Source organism: Vulpes lagopus, chromosome 5 (assembly GCF_018345385.1).
Source record: "Vulpes lagopus strain Blue_001 chromosome 5, ASM1834538v1, whole genome shotgun sequence".
NCBI classification, from domain to species: domain Eukaryota; kingdom Metazoa; phylum Chordata; class Mammalia; order Carnivora; family Canidae; genus Vulpes; species Vulpes lagopus.
In genome coordinates, this window is record NC_054828.1 from 29,825,121 (window position 1) to 29,837,747 (window position 12,627).

Sequence of the window (12,627 nt, forward strand, 5' to 3'; positions counted from 1 at the left end):
TTGAACGGTCACTTACTGGGGCCAGAAAAGCCTGTCTGTACAAATTACTAATGTGAGGAAATGTATCATAAACAGAAATAAAATTCATTGATGTTATTTTACTTCCCTATTAATAAAGTGCATATCAAGTGCAAATATTGCTAGAAGAATTAAAAAAAAAAAGCACATGTTCCAACACACCTTTCTAAAAATTCTACTATTGATACAGGATGTGATTGAAAGGACAATGGTAAACTTTTCTATGTGCCCTGATCTGACTGGGAGCCTTCTGAAGAGCTGTATTTTGTGTTTGCAGGGTTAGGTATGCCAGTGCCATTTCTGGTCACCTGTTTGCCGGCTATTTGCTTACTCTCACAATGGTCAACTGCAACAAGCCAGTAAGAAAAAAAAAGACTGCTGTTTGTTACAGCAAACTCAGTAGGTAAACACAAAGATCTTTAAATATCATGGGAAGAAAATGCTTTTTGTGCTTATAAGAAGCTAATTTCTGAAAAATGTTCACTGAAAACAGAGTGAAATTTGAAAAAACAATATAAAAAAGGATTTTAAAAATATATTATAAAAACAGGATTTTGGGGCAGCCGGGGTGGCTCAGCGGTTTAGCGCCACCTTCAGCCCAGGGCCTGATCCTGGAGACCTGGGATCGAGTCCCATGTCGGCCTCCCTGTATGGAGCCTGCTTCTCCCTCTGCCTGTGTCTCTGCCTCTCTCTCTGTGTGTCTCTCATGAATAAATAAATGAAATCTTTAAAAAAAAAATCCAGGATTTTAGAGGCATCTAAAATGGTGGCTAAATGGTGGCTCAGTCGTTTAAGTGTCCCACTCTTGATTTCAGCTTAGCACCTGATCTCAGAGTCATTAAGAGCCCCGAGTCCTGGGGCTCTGTGCTGGAAGCGGAGCCTGCTTAAGATTCTCTCCCTCTTTTCATCCCCCACCTCTAAACAAAAACAAAAACAAACAGGATTTTATATAACTTTTCAAGTACAAATCTACTGTAGAGAGTCAGGCAACATGATGTACTAAACACTTTTTAAAAATTCATCTATGTTACAAGGAAGGAGTTGATTAAAAACTGTTGCCTGGAGGCAAAAATCTCAATTAATGAAGTAATTCACTTCCTTGATTTCACTGCGTCCCACCCTATTCTCTTCTTACCTGTCCACAGTATTAGCTACAGCTTCCAACTGTTGGAGAAGAAAGGGATAGAGTTCTGGGAAACGAGAAAAAAATTCGCTGCCTGTCATTCTGTAGAGGGAAGAAAAATAAATTACTATCATTTATTTCCTCTAATCTAATAATAAGGCCTTTTTAATTTATTTTATTTAAAGGAAGATAGCCAAAGTCATTTCCTTGAATATGTAATGAAAAAAAAGTTAAGAATAAACCATCTTAAAAATTTCACAATCAATTGAAATAATACAGTTAATTTTGATTTCGGAAATGCTCTTAACACAGGGGATTTTATCTACAAATTTAAGATTATGTATAACATAATCTTTGTATTTGCAAATGTTTGATATTAAATTCTCTTGGGGAAGAAATATTTGTGCAAATGACAAGTTTCCACAATTGATTTGGACTATGAATATAGTCAACATCTGGTTGGCTAATGCTGACAGCGTCTATAATAAGAACAGGTCTAGAACAGGTTTCTCCCAAGTTGGCACCAGTGATATTTTGGACCAGACAATTCTTTGCTGTGGAGGAATCTCATGTGATTGTAGGATGTTTAGCAGCCTTCATGGCTTCTACCCAACAAATGCCAATAATATACCTTTTCCCCTCAAGTTACAACAATCAAAACTGTCTCTGGATGTTGCCAAATGCATCCTGAGGGGCAAAATGGTCCCTAGTTGAAAAACATTGGTCTGGAGCATGGTTATCAGAAGCACAGATTTGGTGTATACGGTTCTAGATATTCAATCCTAGCTGATAATCTGTGAGGATCACCTTTCCATCTTTATAAACACTACTCTTGAATTCTTATAAGATCCATTCAATCAGTTTTCACAAATGCTTATACTCATGTAACCCACTCCTATAAAGACTCAGAAAAGTTTCCTTGTGCCCCTTCCCAGTCAACTCTCAATACCCAAAGCAACCACTGATTTTATTTCTATTCCAATATCCTTTTGTCTATTCTAGAATTTCATATAAATGTAATAAATACATAACTTTTTATACCTGGCTTTTTTTTTTTTTCACTGAGCATAAAGTTTAACCATGTTACTTATGTATCAATAGTTTCTTTTTTGGTTGAATAGTATTCTATTGTATGAATATATAAGTTTGTTTATCCATTCTCCTCTTGACAGATTTGGGCTGTTTCCATTTGTAGGCTATTATGAATAAAGCTGCTAGGAACATTCTTACATAGGTTTTTTTTGTGGACATGTTTTAATTTCTCTTGAATTAAGTATCTGAGAATAAAGTTTCAGTATGTTTAACATTTTAGGAAACTGAGAGTTTCCCAAAATAATTATAGCATTTTATACTTCCAACAATAAATGAGAATTCCAAGGCTCTATGTCCTTCCCAACATTTGCAGTTGTCTTTTTTTCCACGTTAGCCAACCTAGTGGTAGATCTCTGTGGTTTTGATTTGCATTTTCTTGATGACTAATGATGATATTAAACACTATGTCCTTTGGTTATTGAAATGGCCTTTTGTGAAGTATCTATTCAAAATTTTTGCCCATTTTTATGTTTGGTTGCTTGTTTTCTTTGCAATACATGTGCATTATATATACCTTTTTTTGTGGCTTGCCAATTTATTTTCCTAATAATGTCTTTTCATGAGAAGAAGTTGTCAGTCCAATAATTAGATCCTTTTTTTTTTTTTTAAGATTTCATGTTTTCTGTGGCTTAAGAAATCTTTGCCTACTCCAATATCACAAAGTTATTCTGTTTTTTTCTAAGAGTTTTATAGTTTTAGCTTTTATCTTGAGGTCCATGATTCCTCTCAAATTAATTTTTATGTATGGTGTCAGGTAGAGGCAAAGGTTATCTTTTTCTTTTAAAAATTTATTTATTATTTTTAATTGAAGTATAGTTGACATACAATGTTACATTAGTTTCAGGTGCAAGACTCTTTCTCTTCTACATTGGCGTATCATAATTTAATAGGAAGATGCTGTAAGAAAAAAATATAGGCCTTAAATAGGAAAGATGTGCCAGGTTTATAAATAAGAAGATTCGATAATACAATGAGGAAATTCTCACCAAATTCAATGCAATTCCAATAAAAATAATAATTATGTGTGTGTGTCTGTGTGTGTAACTGGACAAGCAGATTCATTCTTTTTTTTAGAGAGAGTGCACATGAGCAAGTTGGGAGCAGGGAACAGAGGGAGGGAGAGAATGCCAAGCAGGCTTCCTGCCCAGCACAGAGCCCACCACAGGGCTTGATCTCATGACCCTAAGATCATGATCTGAGCCAAAATCAAGAGTTGGATGCTTAATCAACTGAGCCCCCAGGTGCCCCTGGACAAGCAGATTCTAAAATGTATATAGATGCACCAAAGGCCAAGAGTTGCAAAGATAATCTTGAAGAACAAATATAGAGGACTTACTCAATCAGGTAGCTAGAAATATTATAAAACTTTAATAATTAGGACATCATGGTGACAAGTAGGCTATTGAACGCATACATGAGGACCTGATTTATAAGAGAGTTGGTACTGTAGATGACAATAATATGAAGTTCAGGGGCTCTGATAACTAGGTTTCTACACAGACAAAATTAAAACTGGATCTCAACCTCCCACCACATACAGAATTAAATCCTAGTTAATTCAAGACTTAAAAGTAAAAGGCAAAACTGCTAAAGTCATTAGAAAACTGTAGAGAATAGAATTTATTAAACAAGACCCCCAAAGCATCAACTAGTAGGAAAAATTTATATATTCAACTACATCAGTTAATATTTTTAAAAAAATTTTACTCACACAAAAAAGGCACAAATAAAAACACAAAATAATACATGTACAAAGTATTTTTGGCAGAGGAGGAGTATCAAACATTATGAAATAAGACACTAAGAGATTGGGCAGCCCGGGTGGCTCAGCGGTTTGGCGCCTGCCTTCGGCCCAGGGTGTGATCCTGGAAACCCAGGATCGAGTCCCACATCGGACTCCCTGCGTGGAGCCTGCTTCTCCCTCTGCCTGTGTCTGTGCTTCTCTCTCTCTCTCTCTCTCTGTCTCTCTCATGAATAAATAAAGAAAATCTTAAAAAAAAAAAAAAAGACACTAAGAGACTTAGACTTATGAGGTCAAAAAAGACTAAACACATGTGGATCTTGATTCTAACAAGCCTATTTTAAAAAGATATTTCTAAGACAACTGGGAAAAGTTGAAGGTTAAGGAATTATTAACTCTGTTACAAGTGATAATAGCATGATGGTTATTTCTTTTTAAACTCTCTTATCAAATCAGTCATGCATCCTGAGGTATTTACGGAAAAAAGGACATGGTGTCTGTGACCTCCTCGGGAAGACAAGAAATGGACAAAATAAGATTGGCCAGATGCTGACAATTGTGGAAGCTGAGTGATGGATATGCAGGGGTTAGTTGTACTATCGTCTTCATTCTTACATATGTTAAAAATTCCCATAATAAAAAGGTTTTAAAATGATGGAAGTAAATGTTTTTATTTGCCAAGCCACAAATGAGGAGAAAATATGTAATGCGTGTAACTGAGAATTACATAATTAGTATTATAATATATGAAGAACTCCAGTGAAATCAGTAAAAGACAAACAACTGAATTTTATAAAAATGGATAAAACCTATTAAAAATATAATCCTTAGAAAATAAACATTAGCAACCAATAAACAGAAGATGTTCAATCATACTAAGAGACCATTTTATATCAACTGGCAAAGATTGAAAAGTCCAATAATATGAAGTATTGTAACTCTTAGACACTTCTGATGGAAACAAAAATTACTACAACAATTTAAAAAATAATTGGCATTTTCTTGAAAGTCACAGATATGTTTAGCCAGTGATTCACAAATGCTATTTCTAGGTAAATGGCCTAATAAACTCTTGGACGTGGGCACCAGAAAGCTTGTACAAGCATATGCATAGCAGCCATATGTCCATCAACAGTAGAGTGAATAAACTGTACACTCACACAATGGAGTACTGTAGAGCAGTAAATCTGAATGAACTACAGATGTATTAACACAGGAACATAATGTTAAGTGAATAAAGTAAGCTAAAGAAGAATACATGTAAAATATAATCTTTCTATGTAAGTTTATAATAAAGCACTACTAAATAATACATTGCTTAGAGAAACAAACTTAAGTGATAAAAAAAAAATGAAAAGCAAAGAAATAAATAAAAACAAAATTGGCAAAAATAATCAATCACTTCTCCAAGTGGAGAGGAAAGGGGATAGGATCAGGAAAGAATATATAAGGGGCTTCAAAAGAAATGTTCCGTTACTTAACTAGGTGGTAGATCTAAAGGTATTGGTTGTATAGTTACCCTTTATAGTTCACACACACTATATAAATTTTCTTTTGTACCTATTTCACATTTGTAAACCAATTTTTTTTTAAAGAAGAGAAAGTCTGGGATCCCTGGGTGGCGCAGCGGTTTAGCGCCTGCCTTTGGCCCAGGGCGCGATCCTGGAGACCCGGGATCGAATCCCACATCAGGCTCCCGGTGCATGGAGCCTGCTTCTCCCTCTGCCTGTGTCTCTGCCTCTCTCTCTCTCTGTGACTATCATAAATAAATAAAAAATTAAAAAAAAATTTAAAAAAAAAAAAAAAAGAAGAGAAAGTCTTTACTTCCTTTTAAATTACAGGTCTATTGAACATTTATTGGACATTCATGCAAAAAATGTGCTCATTTCCTTTTTAAATTAGTAGATATTTTTGTGGAAAAAAGAACACAAATGTTAAAAAAAAAAACCCACATATTAGATCTCCTAGTGCCCCTCCTCATAGCCAACTATGCAAAAGCACCTCAGCTTTCCTTTTAAAAAAATTGTTTATACAAGTACGTATTTTTAGTTTACTCCTTTTCCCCACAAATACACATATTATACATATGGTTGTGCCTCACCCCCTTTTTTGTGCTCCTTGATTTTATTTTTCATTTGACCTGTATCTGAGAAATCTTTCAGGATCAAGCACACCATTCTATTTCTTTCCATTTAATGGCTGAAGGGTAATCCATTGTATGTTGAGTGTAATTGATTTGATCCCAAATGATAGGCCTTTTGGTCATCACCTTACTGTTACAAACAATGAAATGTAAATTTCCTTGTTAATAAATGGCAAACCTGGGCTTTGCAGGGTCAATGTTTTACACAGGGAGATCACAAAACCATTCCACTATAGGCCATTGTTACATTCTTTAGTATCACTAAGCAAAATTGATCAAGAACATCAGTTTCCATTTTTAGTGGAGTCACTTAAAATTGTGTATGAATTCAGTACTGAGATCTCTCCATGTACTTGCCCATATAGCATATAGAATCTCTCCAACTATACCATAAAGCCTTGTGGATATGTCTTCTTGAAGAATCCATATTTCCAGTAAGTCATTCCTCAATGGTCTGATATCTCTTGGTAGTGTTAGAGAGATTAACTATTCTCATGTAAGCAGACCATGTGATTGCATTACCATGATCTAGAAATTGCCTTGATAAATAACAGGCTCTGCTGACCACAAATACTGCCTGAGAAACGGGCTGTGGAGCTACTATTCTCAAATTAAAGTCATTGTCTTAATTGAATTAAAACTAATTGTCCCAAACAGCGAATTACCTTATTCAGTTACCTTAGCAGATATTTATTGACTAGTTAATGTTGCACATCATATGAAGAAGTTATGTTACTCAAAGTTAAACATTCAGTAAATGTTTTAAGGAATTGATTTGTTCTTAATAATTTTGTGGGTTTTGGCTATATCTTTAAAAAATATTCTGTTAAAGTTATTGTGTCCATGCTTAATGGTGTAGGACTTTGAAGCATCAACTGTGCATCTGTCAGAGTTTAAGAAAAAACAAAATTAATTTCAGAGAATTTTGACCTTGCTTAGGCACTCTGAGCACACAGGAGTTGCCTTCTATTCTAGCATTCTCAGGCTCCTCAATACTGTTAAGAAAATGTCAACTCAAAAATACTCGTAACTACAGAAAACAAACTGAGGGTTGATGGAGGGAGGTGGGTGGGAGATGGGCTAAATGAATAAATAAATAAATAAAATTTTAAAGAAAGAAAGGTAGAAAGAAAGAAGTCAACTCTATTTCTGGCCAGGGCTCCAATTCACTGCAAATGGAGAAACGCTGAGTACTTGCTAGATTAGCATCATCTCACTTCTGCATCAGCCAATGGCTAGTAAAGACTTGGCTAAATATGTACAGAGTCCTGCCTGAAGGATATTCACTATTAACAATTCTTGTGTTTTATAAAACCTTACCTCAAGAGGTAACTCATAGGAAGATATCAGAATTATCTAAGGGGCTTATTCAAACTTCTCGTTCTTGATTCTCAACTATAGCAAAAGGGATACGCTGCTCACAGGTTTGGGACTGCCCATATAGGTCTGTAACCTATAGCTTTATTTTATTTTTTTAAACATTTTAAAAAAGACTTTATTTATTTATTCATGAGAGACACCGTGAGAGAGAGGCAGAGACATAGGCAGAGGGAGAAGCAGGCTCCCTGCAGTGAAGTGAACCAGATGTAGGACTCAGTCCCAGGACCCCAGGATCATGACTTGAGCCAAAGGCAGAGGGTCAACCGCTGAGCCACCCAGGTGTCCCTAAATAAATAAAATCTTAAAAAAACAAAAAATAAAAAACTATAGCTTGATCATAGTTTTCTCAGGAAAGCAGCAAATATTTTAAATACCTGCTTACTTCACGTTGAACACTGCTAGGTCGCACAGAAGACACTACAGTTTGAGATAGTCACTGCTCTTGGGATTAAGATCTGGTTAGGAAAACAAGGCATATGCATAGATTGTAACTAGGTAAGGCAAACTGCTTCAAGGATCAAATAACTGAAGCTTCCAGAACAGGAGAGTTGGGAAAGATATCACTGGCAGTTGGAAACGTTAGGGAATGGTGTGTGGGAAACATGGGAGACCAAGATGAGTTTTGGAAAACTGGGTAAGAATGGATTAAAAGGAAGAGAAAATAGCATGGAGAAAGTGTGTAGTTACAGAAACTAACTGGGTAGATAAACTGGCTGGATGAAAAGAGGACTTCGTGACAAGACAAGATAGAAAAGGCAGGATGGCATACAAGTTTTTAGAAATTTCAATGCCAGACTAAGCAGCTTAGCCTGCGTCTTACAGGCATTGAAGGTTTCTGAACAGCAGAGAGAGATGACAAGAGCAGATGATCTGGACTAGAGAGAGGGTAGAAAGACGGTGACCCAATGGACATTCACTGAATACCTTTTTACCTCAACTATAGCATAAATATCTATAGGGAAAGGATTATATTCATACTTCCCTGTATCACTCTTGATACAAACCACAATTTTGCATAAACGTTGGCTGACTGGTAAATATTCTGGCCATGAATGAATAGGTAAGATTAGCCAGAGAGGAAAAACATTCCTAATATAGATGACCTTAACCTCTGCCTTAAGCCTTTTTTCTATTCTCAGTGACTGGTACCCCCCACCTCAACTGACACCTAACCACCCATCCAACTTCAACACAATTTCTCCTCATCAAGGAGAAAAGGAATTATGACTAAGAATGGTAACAAATTAAAAATTTCTTAAAGTGAATCGTTAGCTGTATGTATCTAAGGACATTCAGAATCCTGATTCGAGTTAATAAATCGATAGTTGAAATTTCTTAAACACAAATATATAAAGTTTGTCTCACTGATTTACAAATAGTTCAATTCTAGTTCACCCACAGAAGCAAACAGGCTGATATATGTCACCTCCACAAATATAGCAAGCCCTGGGGGTAAATTCTCCAGTGACAGGCATTTCAAACCTGTTTATCTATGTGGCCAAAAACTAGCCCTGCAACTTTATGGAAACAAAAGAAGTGATAACCAAAAAGGAAAAACAGAATCTCTGTAAATTCAAGCTTCAAGGAAGACAAAAGGAGACCACCAAATATTGTGAATGGGATAAAACAGACAGACAAAGGTGAAAACAAACAAGCCAGGATAGAGAATGAGAATAAGGCAGCTTTAAAATTGGGACTACTCTACAAAAGGTGAGTTATTCCCCATCCCATCAGGTAAGAACTATGCAGGCCCAACCCATGGAGAGGCCCTTGGGGAAACACAGAAGCTCCTTGAAGCAATCCACTCACCCAGCACCAGCAGCAGAGTGGCTGTGAGCTCCAAGGCACTATGTCTGATCCATTCAGTGGTGGGCTCCCCCAGAGCCCAGCCAAGTCTGTGAACAAAACTGGCAGGCAACAGAGGTTGACTGAATGAATGAAAATGCCTGCCCAGCACCATTTTGTCTTATTTTAAAAGCTTTTTCTTTTTAAAGATTTTTTTTTTTTTTTTTTTTTTTTTTTTTTTTGGAGAGTGATAGAGCAAGCATGAACAAGGTGTTACGGGGATGGGCAGAGGGAGAGGGAGAAGCAGACTCCTCTTTGAGCAGGGAGCTGATGCGGGGCTTGATCCCAGAACCCTGGGATCATGACCTGGGCCAAAGGCAGATGCTTAACCACCCAGGCGCCCCTTAAAAGCTTTTTAAAAATTATTCTAGCATTACTTGTTTACTGAGGAAAAATCAGATAATAAAGGACACTGCAAAGAAAAATCTGAAAACCACCATGAACCCATCACCTAAAGATGGCTGCCAGTCTGTTCCGATGTCTGCCTATCTATGTGTTTCTTCTCCTTAGATATTCTTTTTTCCCCCCTGCTTTTTTACACTTATCAAGAACACTGTTCTATATCAATCAGGACCCATTTGAATGCAGTAGCTTCAGTGCAGTATACTCTCCATGTGTTTCCTACATTTGAACATATGTCCGGGGGCCTAACCCAGACACCAGGCCCAGAATGACTCGTCCCCATCCTGGCCAAGCCATGCATGGAAGGCCGTCCCTACCCCAGCCACATTCGGAGCTTCCCTTGGTCTGCACATTCCACATCTAATCTTGGTAATGCCGAGGTAATGGTAATGCTCTAGTTTTTGAGAGCATCTATGCTTTCATCATTTTGACTGTCTTTGAATCCCGCCTGCCATCTAAAAGCCTAGGAAAAACTTCATTTGAATCAAGATTATATTTCTCTTAGAGACCCCATCCTAAGATCTGCCACACATATGGAAATTGAATTGCTGAAAGCAAATGCTTCTGAGTTTAACAAAAGCATCCTGATTTAAAAAAAAAAAAATGATTGTGCTTTGTGAATGGTGTCACAAGTAAAAATTGGTATCCCCCCCAAATTCCTTTTCTTCCCCCCCCCCAATTCCTATATACAGATCCCCTATCATTTTGAGTCATCTCAGGAACAGGAATCAAGAGAGTTATGTACAAAGATATAAAGAGAGAAAGCTTGCAAAGGCAAGCAAAAACATGCAGAAGAGGGAACTCCATAGTAAACAGCAGCAAAGGCATAGCTTGTGCCTGGTTTTAAAAAAACAAAAAACACAAAACAGGACTTATTCACAGGCCATGGAGCAAACACCATAAACCTGGTTTCATTAGATGAAAACAAACACTGAAGGCAAAAGCCTGGAGGTTTTTAGTCGGTTTTTCAAATGAGAACCCAATAAACTATTAAAACCTAGCTACTCCCCAGATTCTGGCCTATAAAACCACTCTAGAGGAGAGAAATCAGCTTCGGGCCTGTGTCTCCTTGCCACAGTGATTGCTGATAGAAAGAGTTAACGCATCTTAAGAAAAACAGTACCCCGAAATGGAAACAAACCTACAAAGAAGACAAAGCACACATACATTTCAAAGGAGGAGCAAATGCAAACTAATAAAACAGAAAGAACTAATAAAAAAGAAATCTGGGTTTGGAACCCCACCAGGAGGACCATCCATCTCTGACTTTGTTCCTAGAATCCTCTCCCCACCTCTGTGAGTGGGCCTGACACCAGCATTTCTCCACTGAGTAGTGGTAATTTAAAAAGAATGAGTGATTAGACTGAACAGATGTCAGAGGCCCCAGGGCCAGAATCTCACACTTAGCAAGACTTGTGATTATGGCAATGGTTCCATCAGGAAGTCCTCTTACTAAATTTCAGGCAAACCATGAAGGAAGTTAAAGGAAGAGCATCTTCTTCAGAGTCTCTATTCTAAGAGCACCGACTCCGACCAGGTCTCCTGCCAATATCATCTCCCCCCAGATCCTCCGTAGACAGCTATGACATTCTTGAACTTCCTGAAAGTTTTCCAAATCCTTCCCTTTGGGAGCTGCTTTCCAGGTGGAGAATCTCTCAAATCACAAAATCAGCCATCACCATACTAACCCATGGAGGAAAGTGGCAACTCTTGGTTCTGGAAATGCCCTGCTATTCTCCTTGTAGAAATTATTGGCCCAAGGGTGACCCTGGACATACATTTCTACTCATTACACAGCCAGATGGTCAGTAAACATGCATCTCCTGAATTCCTCATGTGTGCAAGGTCCTATTTGGGTAGCTTATATGGATTTTTTTACCTCAGAAATTTGTTTCTTAGAGAATGTTTCTTTTTAAATCCTGTCATCTATAAAATCTCACAATCAGTCCATCTCCAATAGTTAATTCGAGAATCATTTTCTAAACAGTTTAGGGTAGACTGTTTGCAAAGATGGCCAAAAATAACTCCTACTACCCTTGCTATATGTGCATGCCTCCCTCCCTTCAAGAGGTAGGATCTATTTCCTTTCCCTCTGACTCTGGTTTAGCCTATGACTTCTTTGATCAATAGAAGGCAGAGGAAGTGATGCTGTGCCAGTTCTGCCTTAGGCTTCAAGAGGCATGGCATCTTCCGCATTCACAGTGTTCCAGACTTGACTACTCTGCTAGAGAGAGGCCTCACGAGCCGCCCCCTCTCCACCCCCCACACCCATCATTTCTGCTCCCTGTTGAGGTTCCAGACATGTGATTGTGAAACCATCTTGGTCATTCCAGTCCCAGCTGAGGTCTCAGATATTCACCTGAGTGATCCCAGATGACACCACGTGGTGAAGGTGAACCAGCTGAACCTAGTCAACCCACAGAACTATGAGAAATAATGAGTTGTTACTTTAAGCCACTAAATTTTAAGGTGCCTGTTATGCAGCAACAGGTAACTAAAACACAGCTATGATACTCAAGCGACCAACTTAGACTCTGTGGAAAAGGTAATACTGAATAAAAGGGATGCTGGTATCAAGGAAGAGACAATCTATCCTAACTACTATATTTATTTTCTCTCAGCTCTAGAAGCCAGAAATCTAAAACAATATCGATGGTCTAGGGAAGTCTGGCTGGCTCAGTCAGTAGAGAGAGTATGCAACTCTTAATCCCAGAATTGTAAATTCAAGCCCCATGTTCATTGTAGAGGTTACTTAAAAATAAAGTCTTGGGGCATCTGGGTGGCTCAGTTAGGCATCTGACTCTTGACTTTAGCTCAGGTCATGGTCTTGAGGTTGTGGGACTGAGCAGTGTTTTGGGCTCCACGCTAGGTATGGAGCCTGCT

The 12,627-nt window shown here is 37.8% G+C and overlaps 1 protein-coding gene across 2 annotated transcripts in view; it reads right to left on the reverse strand.

Moving 5' to 3' along the window:
* The window catches only part of THADA (THADA armadillo repeat containing), a 329,797-nt gene that overhangs the window by 182,477 nt on the left and 134,693 nt on the right, over nucleotides 1-12,627 (reverse strand). For both annotated transcript variants that reach the window (XM_041754451.1, XM_041754452.1), the window contains one exon: nucleotides 1,154-1,243. In XM_041754451.1, the coding sequence (XP_041610385.1) occupies nucleotides 1,154-1,243 (90 nt within the window). The remainder of the gene's footprint in view (nucleotides 1-1,153; nucleotides 1,244-12,627) is intronic.